The sequence below is a fragment of the Mustela lutreola genome, chromosome 10 (assembly GCF_030435805.1).
Source record: "Mustela lutreola isolate mMusLut2 chromosome 10, mMusLut2.pri, whole genome shotgun sequence".
NCBI lineage: Eukaryota > Metazoa > Chordata > Mammalia > Carnivora > Mustelidae > Mustela > Mustela lutreola.
This window is the reverse complement of record NC_081299.1, coordinates 100,583,529-100,603,842: the sequence shown is the minus strand read 5'-3', so window position 1 is coordinate 100,603,842 and position 20,314 is coordinate 100,583,529. Positions and strand designations below refer to the sequence as shown.

Here is a 20,314-nt window from a genome sequence, read left to right as displayed (position 1 = left end):
TGCTGTTAAGCTGATCAAGTTAGTTTTTTATTTCATGTATTTCTCAGCACTAGAAGTTCCATTTACTCCTTTATAAAATCTCTCTTCTGATTATGTTCATATTTCCCTTTAAATACCCAGCATACTTTTATGATAGCTATTTTAAAATCCTTTACTGCAATCTCCATTACTGGTTATTCGTGTATGTTTCTACTGATAATTTTTTTCCTCCTGATTTTAGGTTACATTTTCCTGAATCTCTGAATTTTATTTTCTTCATTTAAAGCATTTTCAGTTTTCTTTTGACAGCTATATAACGCGTGGACAGCTTAGCTCTTGCAAAGGCTGTTTTCAGGCTTTGCTAGGACAGATCTACATTTGACTTTACTCTGTGGCTAGTTCAGTTCTTTACTAATAAGGCAAGACCTTTCTGTACTTTCAACCTAATATCCCTAGTGTTCAAAGAAGTGTTTTAATTTTTAGCTAGCCAATGTATTCAACTCCCTTTATTATTCAGATGGTTATTCAATTGATCACTTTCTTTTTCTTCCAGGAAGGCAATCATATGATCTGTTATTAATTATAATTTTGTCTCCAATCCATATATCCACTTTATTCTTTTTATTTGGTTACACTTGTTAAAACCTCCAGAAAAATGTGAAATACTTTCTTGCTCTTAATTTTAATGTGATGTCTTCAACATTTCACTAATTCTTTTGTTTAATTAAAGGTGTACAACTTCCACACTTTTTTTCATGTCAGGCATCTTTTGGTACCTAGATGATATAAATAAAACCATTCTCTCTGTTTTCTTCTAGTACTTACACCCCCCAAAAAGTACAAATAAAAATGTAAAAGGTTAAGCATTTTTAAGTGAACTTAAAAACTTTTTACATGAACTTCAAAATCCATATAAAAGAAGCTGTATACACCTCCACTCACTTGACAGAGAATAAAATTTAAATAAATGAAAAGACATAAATTATAGGAAAGGAAGATTTCATGTGAAGATGTTCCCTAAATTAATTTCTAAATTTAGTGCAAACCCAACTAAACTATAAAATATGAAGAAATAAACTAGACACAGTAATTCAAAATTTCTTATAAAGAAAATGAGTATGTGAGAACAGCTGAAACTGAGAAGCAGGATACTAAAGGGACCAGTCCAACCACACAATAAAGAAATTATAAGCAATTTAATCAATGCAGAGTTAAAATAAACATACTAATTAATACAACAGAAGAAAGTCTAAAAAATAGTCCCATATATTTGGAAATACTTTTTATATTTCATTATTTTTATCATAAAATTATGACTTCAGTAGGCATTGAAAAGTTACTCAGTAGGTAATGTCAGAGCATTACCTAAGTATCTCAAAAAAATAAAGCTTGATTTTTATCTTTCTTCCTACACCACAATAAATGCCAAATGGATCAAAGGTATAAAAGAAAAATTAAACCATTATTGTACTAGAAAATATATAAATCTTTGAAGGAAAACCTCCCATAAATAATAGCAACAGCAAAAAGTATTTGCAACATACATAACAAAGTACTGATTCAGCTAATATACAAAAAGATCTTAAGGATTCATTTTTTTAATATCCACTGGAAAACAGGAAAGGATATAAAAAAGCTTTGCATTGAATAAAATATACCCAACTTCACTCAAAAGCCAGTGAAATGAAAATTAAAATAATGTTTCATTTTATACCTGATAAATAATAATAAACAGTACTTGCAAAATGTTAGGTAATTCTTTGACCCAGCATTTCTACCAAAGACATACCAACACATATATATGTACACATATGTACACACACACACACACGATTCCCAACATATGCAGGGCCTTTCTTCTAGCATTTTTTAATAGGAAAAATTGGAAAATAATCTAACAGTTCATTAATATCAGATCTATTTTAAATGAACTATGGTGCCTTCATAATCATTATTATAAAGTTCTTAAAAAGAATGAAGTAGGGCGCCTGGATGGCGCAGTGGGTTAAGCCTCTGCATTCCTCTCAGGTCATGATCCCAGGGTCCTGGGATCAAGGCCTGCATTGGGGGGGGTCTCTGCTCAGCAGGGAGCCTGCATCCCCCGCCCCCGCCTGCTTCTCTGCCTACTTATGATCTCTCTCTCTCTCTCTGTCAAATTAAAAAAACAAACAAACAAACAAACAAAGAATGAGGTAAATAACCCTAAGAGTTGATATGGAGTAATTTTCAAGACCTACTGATAAGTGAAAATGACAAGAAAACAATACATGTATGCAAGGGTATGAATGCATCTATAAATACTTAACATGTCTGGAAGGATACTCAAGATCTTAATTTGTAATAATGGCTTCCCTAAAGAACAAGGGGTTTGGAACTGAAGGTTTATTTTACAGCTGAGTATATGCTACTTCAATACATGTATATTTACCCAATATAAGCAGTTCTTTTTCTTAAAATATCTAGCTAAATAGACAAGAAAGTAAGGGTGGAGGGAATAAAAAGGGGAGAGAGGGAGGAAGTGGGAAGGGAGAGAGAAAAAGGAAGAAAGAATCTATTTTACTGTTGTTTTTGTAGTCTTAGGAGAAGGAAGTAAAAAAGATACAGTAAGAAAGCGAATTCCGATTCCTACTTAGAAGTGATACAGTGGTTTAACAAAAATAGGGTCACATTCTTGTATATACTGCTTTTTCACCTAACAGATCACAAGTATTATCTTTCTTCAAAAATTCACTTCCCAGAACATCATTTCAAATGTCTGTGTCACATTTCACTCTATAAACATGCCACTCCTCTGAATTTAATTACATTCTATACTCATTAATATAAACTTCACTGCTATGAGCATCCTTACAATTAATGCTCTGTAAACACTTAAAATTACTAAAAAACAAAACAAAACAAAACAAAACAAAAACAAAACAAAAAAAAACCCACTTAAAATTACTTTGTATTAAGATAAATTTCTAGAAGTAAAATTACAAGGTCAAAAGGCAGGTATATTTCAAAGTTTCTGAAACCCACAGCCAAGCTGTCTTCCAAGTTACTCAAATTTCCAATTCCAACAACTCTGTGTAGTTCTTATTTCTTCACTTTGTCAGTCCTAAATAAAACCACTCTCTTTTTGTCAATTTTCTAGGTAAAAACATACAGTCTTATTCAAATATAAATGTTTCTGATTACTAAAGTGGCTGAAGATTTTTTATGTTTTTTAATTACCCATTCATGTATTTAGTAGCTTTTTAAATAATTTACTAACAAATAATTTTAAGTCAGTAAAAGCTATTTATATATTAAGAATGACACGCATATGCTATCAATACCAGTACTGTTAACATTGTTCTAATTTGTTATTCCCCTTAAATTTTATTCATGGTATATTTTTATAATAACTTTAAGTTCAACATGATTGAAAAATTCAAGAGAAGCAAGCATATGCTTTAAATTTAAATATTTCCTAAATAATTTAAAATTTAAATATTTCCACCATTCTGGTGGTAGAGCCAGATGTGTAAGCAGATAAGTTACTTCATTGGTACATATAACAAGAGAAAAAGGAGCAAGAGTTCTACCATAGAAACCTAGAGAAGACCCTCCTTGGAGTGGGGGAGATGGTGTTGGTGATGAGATTAGGAAGTAATATCTGAGCTGTGCCTTATAGAGCAAGTCAACACTCAGCAAACCCTGAATGAGTGGCTGATGCTTCTCCCATTTCCCTTTGATAAACCAATTCCTGGAGGGCAAAGTCCAGCGAGCGAATGAGGAAGGGAGGAAGAAATTCAACATGATAGCTTTAAGTTCAACATGATTGAAAAATTCAAGAGAAGCAAGCATATGCTTTAAATTTAAATATTTCCTGAAGTAAAAAGTTTTGTTAAATGCTTGTTTTCTCTGCCTCTTTGACAGAGATCTGCAAATTTTAAGGTACGCAATCTTTTGTTTTAAAATTCCAGTACAGTTAGTGTACAGTGTTATCTTTGTTTTGGGTATACAATATAGCGATTCAACAATTCTACATAATACTCAGTTGTCCATCATCATAAGTGTACTCTTAATCCCCATCACCTAATTTTCCACCACCCACCCACCTCTCCTCTGATAACCAGCTTCTTCTCTAGTTAAGAGTCTGTTTTTTGTTTTTCTTATTCATTCTTCCTTTGTGTTTTAATGGTCCTAATTTTTAACTACCTACTCCTTCCTCAATAATGAGAGAGCAATCCAAGCTAAAAATTTATCCAAAATCACAGTAGACAATTCCTCTTAGAAACCCTTTACTGAACCTTGGGTGATAACACAACTTCCTTCCTTCCTTCCTTCAGTGACATAGCGGTTTGAGGGTTATGTGGAGGATACCAAAACTGTTGGCCAAGAAACTTCATCTCTGGGTGGTTCCTTCTGCTCTCTTTTTAATGGAGTCTTCCATGTATGGTTTTCTGCTGGGCTCAGCTTTTATTCTGCATATTCGGTTTAGCTTCATTTACTGTGCTTCTGCCAACCATGTAAGAATCATACCATTGCTTATGAGACTTCTGTCTGGGATAGGTGTTATTTGAAAGCAGTCACCATGTTCAGTGTTAAGAATATGGTGGTGAACAAAACAAGCACGGTTCTGTGGGACAGATATACACAGCAAGACAATTCAATCTAATGTAGGGGTTAAGCAACATTGCCTTTGAATGTTGTTGCCTTCAGGAGGGCAAAAAACTCCCAAGAAAGTGCTTCCAATCTGTTCCACAAGTTAACCCCCCAGAAATAAAGTAACCTCCTTTACTCATGCCCTATGGATGTCTTGCTACTTTTTCAGAGAAGAGCAAAGAATTTCAAATACACTCTCAAGATCTTCCTTCAATCTCCTGATAATAAGATTTATCTCCGTAACTCCAAGGCAAGCTTTCCAATTAAAGGTTAAGCCTCTTTACAAAATGGCACTTCTGCCCTTTCATAAATCTTCTTACTTACAGGATTAGCTGAGGCATTTGGAGGTTCATATATACTGGTTCCCCATATTTCATCACCAGCCCTTCCTCTAAAAGTTCAATCTTCTCCCCTACAGTTTCTCATCTCCACATCTCTTTTTGGTTAAACTATTTCCTCCATTCAAAATGACCTACCCATCTATATCACCTCTTAGTATCTTACTCCTTTATAATAGCAATTCAATTCAAGGCACTCCATGAAAACTCCCTGATCTTTCTAAATAAACAGAAACTTCCTTTTCTCTGATGACCTCATATCATGTTGGATGCACATTAATGCCTTCTACTTTATAACATAATATTTGGGTAACTGCCATGTGTCATTCCACTGAATATCACAATTCAGCCCTGGCTTGTCCTCTGAAAGTAGAAAGTGAGTGAAATCTGTTGCATTTCTAAATACTAATAATGAAGCAGCAGAAAGAGAAATTAAGGAATCAATCCCATTTAAAATTACACCAAAAATAACAAGATACCTAGGAATAAACCTAATCAGTAAGATCAAAGACCTATACTTTTAAAACTATAAAACACTGATGAAAGAAATTGAAGATGACCCAAGAAATGGAATAACATTCCATCCTCACGGACTGGAAGAAAAAATACTGTTAAATTGTCTGTACTACCCAAAGCAATCTACACATTCAATGCAATCCCTATCAAAATCCAACAGCATTTTTCACAAAGCTAGGACAATCAATCCTAAAATTTGTATGAAAACTACAAAAGACCCTGAATAGCCTAAGCAATGATGAAAAAGAGAGGCAAAGCTGGAGGCACCACAATTCCAGACTTCAAGCTATATTACAAAGCTGTAGTAATCAAAACAGTATGGTACTGGCATAAAAACAGACACATAGATCAACAGAACAGCAAAGAAAACCCAGAAATGTAGCCACAACTATATGGCCAATTAATCCTCCACAAAGAAGAAAAGAATATCCAGTGGAAAAAAGACAGACTCTTCAATAAATGGTGTTGGGAAAACTGGACAGCTCATGCAGAAGAAAGAAACAGGGCCACTTTCTTATACCATATACAAAATTGAATTCATTTCTTTATTATGTTAATCACCATACAGTACATCATTAATTTTTAATTAGTTTTGATTTCATTGTTTATGTATAACACCCAGTGCTCCATGCAATCTGTGCTCAACATGGGTTAAAGACTTAAATGTGAGACCTGAAACCATAAAAATCCTAGAAGAGAGCACAGGCAGTAACTTCTTTGACACAACTTCTTTCTAGATACATCTCCCAACTCAAGGGAAACAAAAGCAAAATTAAACAACTGGCACATCACCAAGATAAAAAGCTTCTGCACAGCAAAGGAAATAACAAAAATAAAAAGAAACCTATGGAATGGGAAAAGGTTTAGTGATAAAGGTTTAGTATCCAATATATAAAGAACTTCTAAAACCTGAAATCCAAAAAATGAGCAATCCAATTAAAAAATGGGCAGAAGACATGAATAGACATTTTTCCAAAGAAGACATACAGATGAAAAGATGCTCAACATCACTTAGCATCAGGGAAATGCAAATCAAAACTAAAATGAGATGTTACCTCACACCTGTCAGAATGGCTAAAATCAACACCACAAGAAACAAAAGGTGTAGACGAGAATGTAGAGAAAGGGGAAACCCTCACACACTATTGGTGGGAATGCAAACTGGTGCAGCCACTCTAGAAAACAGTATGGAAATTCCTCAAAAAGTTAAAAACACAACTATCTTATGATCTAGCAACTGCACTACTAGGTATTTACCCAAAAAGCACAAAAGTACTAATTCAAATTACTAAATCAAAATTACTAATTACTACAAATTACTAAATCAAAATTACTAATTACTACAGCAACATTATCTACAATAGTCAAATTATGGAAACAGCCCCCCCGCCACACACACGCACAATGGAATATTACTCAGCTATAAAAAAAAGAATGAAATCTTACCATTCACACAACATGGATGGAACCAGAGAGCATTATGCTCACAAAGTAAGTCAGAAAAAACCAAATATGATGCGATTTTATTAATATGTGGAATCTAAGAAACAAAACCAACAAGCAAAGGGGGGAAAAAGAGAGAGAGGAAAACCAAGAAACAGACTCTCAACTACAGAAACAATAAAACTGATGGTTACCAGAGGGGAGGTGAGTAGGGGGATGGATTAAAATAGGCGACAGGAATTAAGGATGTGTTGTGATGAATACCAGATGATGTTCTATGAAATAGTATATGGTACACATGAAACTAATATTACACTGCATGCTAACTAACTGGAATTTAATAAATAAAAACATAAATGACAGAAGCAGACTGATCCATTGTCAGGAGATAGACCCAGGTATGACCTTTTGATGTTCAATTTCCTTATCTATAAAACAAAGATAACATTTCCTTCATATCTATTTCATACGGATATTGTTAGAATAAGATCATGTTTATAAATGTAGCTGGTGCTAAATAATTTTTTGTGCTTCCTACTAAAAAAAAAAAAAAAAAAAAGTTAAAAACTATGTGTTATTCACCCAAAATTTCTATAGTATGTTACTTAGGAGTGTACAGCAAAAATTTAAAAATTTAAATGCTATCCTTTACTGAATATATGATACCAGTATAAAAGACACATAACAGATAAAACAGATAGTAAACAAGTGACACAAGGATATTTTTATTGTGCCTGATGGACAGAGCCCTACAAATGCATAAATTATTAAAACTTACTTAAACAGAAAACAAATTATCTAACATAACTTATTTAAGTGCTAAAAGATATTAAATTAAAAGTATAAATACTTATTCAAAATGAAATTGTAGACCCAAGTAACTACCAGAAGCTTCTATCAAGCATCTCAGGGGGAGAAAGGAAAGAAAAAAAAAAAAAAAAACCTTTACAAACTCTTTGAGAGAAAAAGAAGAATCACCATCCAACATGTTTTGTTAAAGGAGAACAACCGAGCTAGAGGTTTAAAGGTTTAAAGTTTTAAAGAGGCTGAAAAAGTCCTAGCAAGATTATTAAAAAGTTCATACAAATCTCATGTATAAAAAAGATACAATGATCCCCCCAAAATCAGCAAACAAAATCCAACAATATATAAAAAGAATAGTATAACATGGTCAAACTGTATTTATTCCTTTAATACAATAATGGCTTCTCACTGGAAAACAAATAACATAAATGCCTGCAATAAAAAGATCTAGGAACAAAATTCTTATAAACATTTTAATAACTATAGAAAAATTGCTTGGAAAGAAGTTCAACAATATAAAACTTTAAAACAGACCTCTTAAAATATTAGACATATAGAAATGTCTTATAAGTAATATCATATTTAATGGTTAAAAACTCACTTTCCACTAAGACAAGAGTATCTTTGGTCACCACTTCTTTTCAATACTGTGCTTTAAGTTCCAGCCAGTACGATAAGGGGGTGGGAGGCAGAATGGATAAAACTGAAACCATCCTTATTCACAGATCAGATGATTTTATATGAAAAAAATACAGAATAATCTCAGATAAATTACTGATGTTAAGGAGAGAATTCAAATTCAGCAAGATTGCTGAATTCAGAATAAGTTTAAGATTTCATTAATTTATTTGATGGACAGGGATCACAAGTAGGCAGAGAGGCAGACGGGGGTGGAGGCGGGAGCAGGCTCCCTGCTGAGCAGAGAGCCCAAAGTGGGGCTCGATCCCAGGACCCAGGATCACGACCGGAGACGAAGGCAGAGGCTTTAACCCACTGAGCCACCCAGGCACCCCTGAATTCAGAATAAGTTTACAAAACAACTATATTCTATATTCTAGCAGTAAAGAACAAAAATTTATAAATACCATTTTATAGCATTTTTAAAAAGATTTTATTTGAGAGAAAGCAAGAACAAGCAGGGGGAGGGGCAGAGGGAGAGAGAGAATCTCAACCAGATTCCACTCTGAGAATGGAGCCTCATATGGAGTTAGCTCTCAGGACCATTAGATCATGACCTGAGCTGAAATCAACAGCTGGACACTTAACTGACTGAGCCACCCAGATGCCCCTCCAGCACTTTTAATAATGAAGAATCTATGCATAAAACCTAACAAAATTTTTCTAATTTCTGCTCTCATTGTGACCCCTGAAATCTACTAATGACTCAACTAGTCTCTCCTGCAGAAAAAAGTTATAACCTCTGAACAAAATACAAAATGACAACGGCCTAAAGTCCCTGAAGAATAAACAAAAGTGGTCAGATTCCAAGGACAGTGGAAACTAGCAAAAACAGGCTAGCATGAGATTAAGTTTCACACTTTCTCATAGCTCTTATCCCAAAATCTAAAGCCCATATAGGCAGAAGAGTGAAAACCTGATAGAACACTGGTGTCTTAAAGAATCAGATACCAGTTTTTGCAGCAATTACAGCTACTAAAAAAAGAAGGAAGAAAAAGTCCTGGGGAAGAGAGAGAACAAGAGAAAGGAAGCCTCTAGTTCTGTAATATGAAGTCTTTGTCTCTGGTTGCCAAGTGAATCGTTAATGCTTGCAAACAGACTCAAAGCAAACCAGTTAAAGATAAAGAAATGCAATGAACTGAGACACTGTTTGATGTTTGGATCCAACTAAGAAGTTGGATTACTTAATCTCAATCTCTCTCTTTCTCTCTCTCTCTCTCACACACACACACACAATCACACACAACCCCTGTGAAAATTATAACAGAATCCAGAATTTCCAAACAGAACTTTCAGAATATCCAGGATTAATCAAAATGTTACCTAGCCTCAAGTGAAAAGATAACCAACCAAGACCAATTCCAAGATTACCCAGGTATTAGAATACTAAGACTTTAAGCCAGATATTCTAATTCAACTTCATGAAATAGAGAAAATGTGTTCACAGTGAATGAAAAGACAAAATCTCTATCTCAGAATGAGAGAGCATCAGATCAAAATTCTAAAGATTCTGCTAGATGGGCTTAAGAGCAGATTAGAGCAACATAAGAGTCAGTGAACATGAAGATAGATTAATGGAAATTACTCAGTCTGAAGAAAACAGGAAAAAAAAGACAAAAATAAAACAAAGGCTTCAGGTACCTGTGAGACAGAAATACAAATTCTGAAATACAAGTAAATGAAATTCAGAAGGAGATAAAGAATAGGGCAGGAGGGCGCCTGGGTGGCTCAGTGGGTTAAGCCGCTGCCTTCGGTCAGGTCATGATCTCAGGGTTAGCAGGGAGCCTGCTTCCCTTCCTCTCCCTCTGCCTGCAGTTCTGCCTACTTGGGATCTCTGTCAAATAAATAAATAAAATCTCTTTAAAAAAACGAAACAAGGGGCGCCTGGGTGGCTCAGTGGGTTGAGCCGCTGCCTTCGGCTCAGGTCATGATCTCAGGGTCCTGGGATCGAGTCCCACATCGGGCTCTCTGCTCAGCAGGGAGCCTGCTTCCCGCTCTCTCTCTCTCTCTCTCTGCCAGTCTCTCTACCTACCTGTGATCTCTCTCTGTCAAAATAAATAAATAAATAAAATCTTTAAAAAAAAAAAAAAAAAAAACGAAACAAAACAAAACAAAAAGAATAGGGCAGGAAAAAACATTTGAAGAATTAATGGCCAAAATTTTACCACTGTATGTATGTAATGAAAGACCCAAACATTCAGATTCAACATGTTCATCAGCAAAGCCTAAGGAGGATACAGAAGAAACAACAACAAAAAGGAACTTTCCTTTTAGAGGAAACACTAAGAGGCATATTTTAGTCAAAAGACTGAAAACCAAGAATAAAGAAAAAAAACCTTAAAAGTATTCAGAAGGGAAAAAAAGACAGTATGTATACACACACACACAGAGGACAAAAATCATTTAAATTCTGAGTTACCAGAAACAATGGAAAACAGATGAGAGAAAAACAATGTTTTTAAGGTGTAGAAAGAAAAATTCACCAATCACAAGTTTATCATTCACTAAAAAAAAAAAAATTCTTTGAGAATAAATGCAAAGTAAAAACTTCTCAAAGAATATAGTGAGAATTCACCCCTATAGATGAGCACTACAAAGAAATGCTAACTAAAGTTCTTTAGGCTGAAATGAAGTGGTATCAGATTAAACGTCAGATCTACAAAGAGAAATGAAGAGCACTGGCTAATCCCCTCCATTCTATAAAGTAAATAGATCTATTTAATATTTTAACAATGTATTTTGAGACTTAGAGTGTATTAAATGCAATTCACTTCACAACTATGGCATATAAAGGATGGAAGACAGGATAAAAATGGACAGATATAGCTGAAATAATACTGCACATAAGTAGTACAATATTAACTGTTAAATGGAAAATTAATTATGTACGGTGTGATTTCTATAGCAACCACTCCAAAAATGTATTAAATAAGAACACTAATAAATAAACCAAGAGAATTCTAAAACATTTACCAATTCAAAAATTAGGACAGAAGAAATGAAGGAAGGGAAAACAGAGAATTTAAATCAGATTGCATCACTAACTACATGTTAAAGGTCTAGTATTTTCATACTGGCAAAATCCAACTCATGCTGTCTCCAAAAGGACTAAAACTATGATACAGTTAGGTTGAAAATTTAAAGAATACACCAAAAAAGCAGTAACCATAAGAATGGGGGAGTAGCTATATTAGCATCTGATGAAACAAACTCCCAAGTAAAAATATTACCAGAGATGAAGAGGGGCATATCATAATGATAAAAGGGTGAAGTCATCAGAAAGATGTATCATAAACATGTAAGTACCAAAAAGTAAAGCCTCAAAATACGGAAGCAAAAACCTGACAGAAATAAAAAAGTATATCATTAACTTCATTAAGTTAATTAAAGTAATTAAAAATCAGGAAAGACAGATAGCTAAACACCATCATCAACTAGCTTAACCTAATATTTATAAAACATTACCCCACCAACTGCAAAATACAGATTCAAGTGTATTTGCCAAAAAAGACCACAAGCTGAGCCATAAACAAGCACAAGAGGTTTAAATTGATTTAAATTATATAGAGTATCCTTTATGATCACAATTAAATTAAATTAGAAATCAAAACAATAAGATATCTAAGGAACGCCTGGGTGGCTCAGTTGGTTAAGCACCTGCCTTTAGCTCAGGTCAGGATCTCAGGGTCCTGGGAATGAGCCCCATGTTGGGCTCCCCGCTCAGCAGGGAGTATGCTTCTCCACATTTCCTCCACATTCCTTCTGCCCCTGCCCTTATACACAGTCATACATCCTCTCTCTCAAATAAATAAAATCTTTTAAAAAAAAGATAGCTAAGCTATCTTCCTGTTTCTAAAATTTGGCAAACTAAACAACACAATTAGAAATAAGTGACTTTCATAGAAGATATCCTAAGGAAAATTATAAAATTTTTTAACTGAGTAATAATGAAAAAAAATATATTAAAATACCTGGGTCATTAAAGGGAAATTTACAGTTTAAAATTCTTATAGGAAAAGAAAACAACAGATAAACAAATAAGTAAAATTCTTATAGAAAAAAAGCTTATTAGGAAAAAAAGAAAAATATAAAAATCAAATACCTAGAGTTCCAATGTAAAAAGCTTTTTAAAAAGAGCTAAATAACTCTAAGGAAGGAAAAAGTAAAAATAATGAAACAAAAAACTAACAGAGTTAATGTTACTAAATGCAGCTAAAGACAAATGTTAGTTCTTTGAAAAGATTAACAAAATTAATAAATGCCTACCTAGATGGATAAAAAGAGAAAACAGATTACCAGTATCAGGAATGAAAGAGGGATTATCACTACAAAGCCTAGAAAATGAGAGGCATAAGAAAGTAATATGTATAATTGCACACCGAGAAGTTTTATAACCTCCATGAAATGGAGAAATTCCTTAAGAATACTATCAACTAAAATTGATACAAAATGTGAATACCCATATATTATATGTATATATATGAAAGTTGAATTTGCTATTAAAAATCTTCCCACAAAGCAAATTTTCAGCCCAGGTAGTTAAAAAGTAACACTAATACAACACAAATGCTTTCAGAAAATAAAGGAAGATTATTTTCCACTTCATTTTATGAAGGCAGGTAACTCTAATATACCAAATACGGCTAAATATAAAGAGGATAATACATTAGGGCCAAGGATTATCCCAGGAATTCAAAATTGGTTTAACATTTGAAAATCCAACAGGTAATTTACCACATTAACAGAACAAAGGTGAAAAATGTTATCATCTCACAGATGAAGAAAAAAGAGTATGTGGCAACATTCAACACCCATTCATGACAAAAACTTAAGTGAAATAGGGAGAGAGCCGAACATCCTGAGCCTGGCAAAGGCAACTGATGAAACATCTACAGCTAACACCATACTTGATGAAATTTTCTATAAAGGGCACTGATTGCATGGAGCACTGGGTGTGGTGCAAAAATAATGAATACTGTTATGCTGAAAATAAATAAAAAATAATTTTTTTTAAAAAAAAGCATATTATAGAAACCTTTAACGGAAATCCAGAAGACTTATAAAATACAGATGGAGACAACCTTCTTAATAAAAATTATAAACCCAAAAGTTAAAAAAGATTTATTTGAATATATAAAAATTTAAAACGTATGAATAAAAAATTATAAATAAAGCAAAAAAGTACATTTAAATGTCCAATATATTTATGAAAAGGATGTTCAAATTCACTAACCAGAAAATACAAATGAAGATAACAATGAGTAACACTTCAGAGTTATCAATCTATCAAAAATTAAAAAGAACTTAAACACCTACAGACATTTAGGTATCTTACACATTATAGGTAGAAATATGATGAAATAAAGTCTTTTTGGACAACATTTTGGGAATACTACTAAACATAAAATGCATATACCCTTTGATCCAGCAATCCCACACTTGAGAATAAAAAGACACACAGAGTCTCTGCTCCAGCAATCATATTCTTGAGAATCACTTTCAGAGAAAAATCCCCATTATACAAGGACCTATTTAATAGGATACTATTGTAACAATGTTTATGGTAGCAAAATAACAAACAAACATCATTGATATGGAAATGATGGAATAAATTACGGTATAACATTATAACCAATGTATTACAGTATGTTTCACTATGTAGTCATTGCAAAGACTGATTCAGATCTGTATCAGAAGATCTGGAAGAGTACTTCCAAGAAACACTAATGAGAAATAACTTAAGAAAAATAAGAGGCACAAAAACAACCATCCAAAAAACCCCTACAAAATTTTAAAAAGCTGCACAGAACATGTGTTTCTGTATGCTGTATCATATTATAGAAGATAAATATGCCTGGTTGTTAACATGGGTTGGCTTTCAGGCAGCAAGAGAGCAGAGAAAAGTCTATGTGTAAGACATCGGCAGACCTCAACAAAAGAGAAAGAAAAAAAAAACTCTGAAAAAATAGGTAAATAATTACATTTATGATCTAGAAACTCAGTAAGATATGTATTTGTATGAATACATATAAAGAAGCTAAATGAAAATTACATTTATAAAAATGTGCAAGACATGACTGTTGAATACCTTTCTACTTTCATCTCAATCTGGGTTTGAAGTTTTGTGATGTAAGCTAGATTTTTTCTTCCAGAGACAAAAAGAAGTCCTGCATCCTTTCTTCATCTCAGAATTAAATTTTAAATTAAATTTTTTAAAAAGATTTTATTTATTTGAGAGACAGAGATCGCAAGTAGGCAGAGAGGCAGGCAGAGAAAAAGGAAGAGAAGAAGGCTCCCTGGCTGGGCAGAGAGCCTGATGCCGGGCTAGATCCCAGGACCTTGGGATCATGACCTGAGCCAAAGGCAGAGGCTTTAACCCACTGAACCACCCAGACACCCCTAAATTAAATTTCTTATGTAAGAAAGTTATAGGATTCTGGCAATGGTGCTGAAGGAAACATCAGAAAATCTGCCATAAAACTAAGAATGAGAATAGGTGCATTTACATCATTTGACCATTTCCAGTCAACTTATTCCCCTCGCAAGGAGGTAATTTATATTATATATAGTGCATGAAACTGGAGAAGAGTAAAGTTAAATTTAATGTTCAGTATTAAATACTAATTTCTCAGTATTTTTTTCAGTGGAAAAAAATTCCTCAGTGGAAATCTAAACTCTATAACTCTCCATTACAAAGAAGTGACTAAAATAGATTGGTTTTCCAGATAAGGCTGTCATAGAATCACAACTCCAGAAAAATAAATTCTCCTAACTTTTATTCTAAAGGGCCTGCAGGTAAGGAGAACAAGAGTCAAATTTTCATGTAATTCCCAAGCTCTAACATTAAGAGCAATAAATTTCTTTTGGAGAAAAACCAAAGTGGCAAAAATTTCTGTCAGCATAAATTATTTCAATGCAAGTTAAATATGTTGACATTACTCAATTTTTAAAATATTAATTGTATACCTTTGCATGATTTATAAAGTTAACCTAAAATTTTTTTCATTTAAGTGAACAGTGTCTTCTATCAGAATGAAACAAAGTGCAAAGAATGCTGAGTTCACTTTGAACATCAATAGTACAAATACAATAATAGGGACCCTTTAATCAACATCATGAGTTAGTTCTGTCTTTATCATTCAGCTATAGGAAGCCCTGATTTTAACGCATATTTGTGTTCCATTTTGACTTAGAAGAAGATCAACAGATAGTGTACAAAAAATTAGAGAGGGAAAGCACTCTGAATCCATTATAGCACAAAATGGAAATGAATAAGCAAATTAAAGAAACAAACAGGTGAGGAAAAGAAATAGCCTTGGAGAAACTGGAATAGAGTTATGACAAGTGAACTGTGAAAAAGTAAAGCACTCAAAAAAAAAAAAAAAGAATGCTTTAAAGAAATATATTTCTGCATATATAGAGAGAGAAAAACAACTTAAGTCTTAGAAAGTATGATGGCAGAAGATTGTTAGAAATTTCTAACATTGAGTTAATCTAATTCTTTCAGAACAGGAATAAAAAATTTACCTTTTCAGATTCACCATTGCCCAGGGAATCCCAGTAGGCGTGTTGAAGGCAGGAAGGAGTTTCTCAGCCAGTTGAACTGCTTTAATCTTGAATATCTGAGATGAAAACATAAAAACACTTTTTATAAAAAAAATTTAGAGCCACCCACTCATAAATTATAGCCACTATCATCTGCTGATCTTGGGGAAGAAGTTCAAGGGGGAATAATGGCATCTCTTTCATACCATGAAGGATACAGCAATCAGAGAAGATGTTTGTAAACTAGATACTGAGGAAAACTACCAGTGTGTAATATCCTGAAATTATAATTACTGAAAGGGAAGGATATGGTTTTGGTGTTAATATTACCCGTATTTTCAGATGGCAAAAGTCTTAGAGAAAACGTCGGGTTATGAAATATCCATATAAAGGTATTTAAGCTTAGTACAAATATTAAAACAAAAACATGCAACCAATTTGGATAAATGTTCTTGAAATACTAACAACATGTTACATCTCAACATTTTCTGTAAAGGTTTGTCCACATTATTAAAAAGAAAAGGTTTCAGGGAGCCTGGGTGGCTCAGTGGGTTAAAGCCTCTGCCTTCGGTCCAGGTCATGATCCCAGGGTTCTGGGATCGAGCCCCACACTGGGCTCTCTGCTCAGCAGGGAGCCTGCTTCCTCCTCTCTGTCTGCCCCTCTGCCTACTTGTGATCTCAATTTCTCTCTGTTAAATAAAAATAAATAAAAATCTTTAAAAAAAAGAAAGAAAGAAAGAAAAGGTTTCAGTTCGCATTCCAAATTTACTTGGAGAGTAATAAATGCTTCACCCCTCAGTCCTAATTACTGTTATTCTGGGTACCAAAACAATAAATTGCCTTAATATCAGTGATTTCCAAACTTTTAAAATCATGTACTACCACCAAAATATATATAGTAAAATTTCTAATATTCTTGGAATACCCAGAGAGATCACTTTGGAGACCTTTGACATAGAGGCTCCAAACTGAGACTGGGTCATAATATCCAATTAGGAAAAGGAGTATGTTCTCCTATATGCTTCAAGCCTATCTTTCTCCAGTTGATTCCAAACTGATCAGATACTTAAGCTTCCATCCATATCTTCACTGCAGTCAAATGTTTTTGATAATATATTAGATCCTTCAAATAAGTAAGTAGTTGACAGTCTGGAATGGATCAAAGTTCTACACTGAGGTTACATTGAACAAAGCACCCCAACATTACTGGGGGTTAAAGGTATTAGAAATATGTGCAAGCTGACAAAGAAATATGACATTAAGATGTTTTGCAAGGTTTCTTAAATGAGGCAAAACCTCTTTGCACAACTTTTAAATAGATATTCTCATACATCAACAATTTACCATTTCCTTAATGAATACCTATTTTGGCACAAAAGTCTCAATGAAAAATGTAACAATTTAAGGTTAAAGTTTTAATAATTTTCTCATATTCATCTCATTAATTCAGAAAAGCAAATATAAACTGTTCTCTTTATATTAACATTTATACATTACAAAAGTCACGTTGCATTATATAGTGAACAGCAGTACTGCTTATGTTTACCATGAAGATGAAAAGGACTAAGGTCTTACCTAATATTAATATTATGGATTTATTAATCACATATTTTTATATTACATCTTTTCTACATATAAAAACTGATAATCAAAATGGTAAAATGACTTACAAACATAAACATTTTCTAAGTAGAAAGCATTCTCATTTCACTTCTAGGAGTAAATTTCCCAAAGATAGTTTCTAATTTTCACCTTCTTTACACTATTAGTAACAGATAACATATATAGTAACCAGTTATAATACACAACACCCCCAATCCCTAATATTTATATCACCGAGAACAATTTCCTTATATAGTGTACTTGTCTTAATTTCTTCACAAATCTACAAACTCTTCAATGTTAAATAAATCATTGCCCTACATACCCTATTTTCAGAAACATATTTTGGAGGCAACAGCAATATTTAAAACACATTATTTTTTGGCATGCAAAATTCAAAATGTATCAAAGTAAGAAAATAAGTCTCTTTTCCAGTCCTATTTCTCAACCACACAGTTCCTTCAACAACACAAACAGCTTCAGGTTCTTAAATATCTAGTAAATATTTTGTGCTCAATCAGTTCCACAATGTGCATGGCTCCTAGTCTTGTCACATTAAATCCTCATTTTCTGACCCTCCCAGAAGTGGAAATCCTGTTACGGTTTACACACACACACACACACACACCACACACACAGTTTTTGTCTTTGTCTTTCTCAAACATGAATACTACCGTGCTCTATTCTGAACTTGCTTCTTTCACTTCATGGTACCTTGGAGATCTTTCCAAATCTGTCCACTAAAGTAACGACCTTTTCTTTAGTGGCTGCAGAATTTCTCCTTGTATGGATATACTGGAATTTATTTAGTCCCCTATGTGACAGATATATGTCTCCAAACTATGTGACTATATAAGATAAATTCCAAAATGGGAAATGAAGTATCAATGGGTGTATTCATTTGTAATTTTGACAGTTAGTGCCAATTTGCCTTCCGTGCATTTTACTAATTTATATTCTTACCTGGAAGTTTGAATAGCCATTTCCCTGTGTTCTTGTTAACACAAAAGTTAGCAATTTTAATTGCCACCTATCTCATACAGTCCCCAATTTACAATGGCCCAACCAAATGATGGACACCTTACAATTTTTCGGCTTTACAATGGTGTGAAAGTGATATGCATTCAGTAGAAACCAACTACAAATTTTTATCTTTTCCCAGGCTAGAGAAATGTGGTGGATACTCCCTCATGATACTGGGCATAGGCAGTGAACCACAGGTCCCGGCCAGCCATGGAATCATGAAAGTAAACAACCAATATACTTCCAACCATTCTGTACCAGACAGCCATCCTGTCTTTCACTTTCAGTATAGGATTCAATAAACTACAGCAGATATTCAGCACTTTATTATTAAGTAGGCTTTGTGTTATGATTTTGCACAACTGTAGGCTACACTGCTCAGTAGATTAAGTGTATTAAGTGCATTTTCAATTTACAGTATTTTCAAATTTCAATGGGTTTATCAGGATGTAACCCTATTGTAAATCAAGGAAGATCTATACTTGAAAAAGAAGATTCTGGTGTCATTTTTATTTTCATTTCCTTTTTTATAAATGCAGTAGATAACTCAACACTCATTCAAATCTCTTTTCAAGCACACCTTCAAACACTGCAGAGGATGGAAAACTACATAACATTTCCCTGAGTCCACTCCACCTACAGTTCAACATATGGCAAAGCCACTGCCGAGCATACTTAAATATGCAGCATTTGGAAGGAAAAAGTAAGTGATCTGAGGCAGTGGCCTTACAAGCATCATGGTGAAGGTATCTGACTCTTCTGTGGTGGCTCTAACTGAAGTTCTCTTGACTGGACCCCATCTTCATAGAGACCATGCAGGAAATAAAGGCAATGGATGAGATACAAAGTAGGGCATGCTTGGGCATTTCTCCTGAGTGTATGGTTCTAAGGTATATAACAAAAAAGTGTTTCATGTCCATGGCCTGCCCCAAGATTCAGTTAACTATCAGTACCCTGTAATAAACCACTAGGTAAAACAGATACTGCCTACTTTACTGTAATTCCTAATGGATAAGATAATGAGAGCAATTCAATTATTCATGTTTAAGAGGCTCAATTTTATTAAGACTCTACAACATTTCACTTATTCACAGAAAAAACTTTTGTGTTTCAATTATGTGTACATTATATAAATGTTCAATGTGTACATTATATAAAATCTCCCAGTTATTTTTACCAGAAAATAATGGTAGGCAATGGAACTAAAACTAGTTCTAGGTTTAGAAGGATTAATACTGGAAGAACTATTCCTAGGTGTGGAAGAATCAGAAGAAATAGGGTTAAACAGATAGAATGTGGCAAAATTACAAAGAGCTTTAAAAATAAAACTGATGAAACTTAGAGTAACATAACCGAAAACACAGAGAGCCACTGTAGATTCTTGAGGAGGGAAGTGATATTAGAATCCATGGGTGCCAGCAAAGTAACAGTCAACAAAATCAAAAGACAACTGACAGAATAGGAGGAGGTATTTGCAAATGACATATCAGATAAAGGGCTAGTATCCAAAATCTATGAAGAATTTATCAAACTCAACACCCAAAGAATAATCCAATCAAGAAATGGGCAGAAGACATGAATAGACATTTCTCCAAAGATATCCAAATGACCAACAGACACAGGAAAAGATGCTCAACTTCACTCAGCATCAGGGAAATGCAATCAAAACCACAGTGAGAAACCACATCACACCAGTTAGAATGGCTAAAATCAACCAGTCAGGAAACAACAGATGTTGGTGAGGATTCAGAGAA

General features: G+C 33.7%; 1 protein-coding gene across 2 annotated transcripts in view; it reads right to left on the bottom strand.

The window, feature by feature from the left end:
• MAN1A2 (mannosidase alpha class 1A member 2) overlaps positions 1-20,314 on the bottom strand; it is a 195,967-nt gene that overhangs the window by 76,063 nt on the left and 99,590 nt on the right. For both annotated transcript variants that reach the window (XM_059137472.1, XM_059137471.1), the window contains exon 6: positions 15,918-16,012. In XM_059137472.1, coding sequence (XP_058993455.1) covers positions 15,918-16,012 — 95 coding nt within the window. The remainder of the gene's footprint in view (positions 1-15,917; positions 16,013-20,314) is intronic.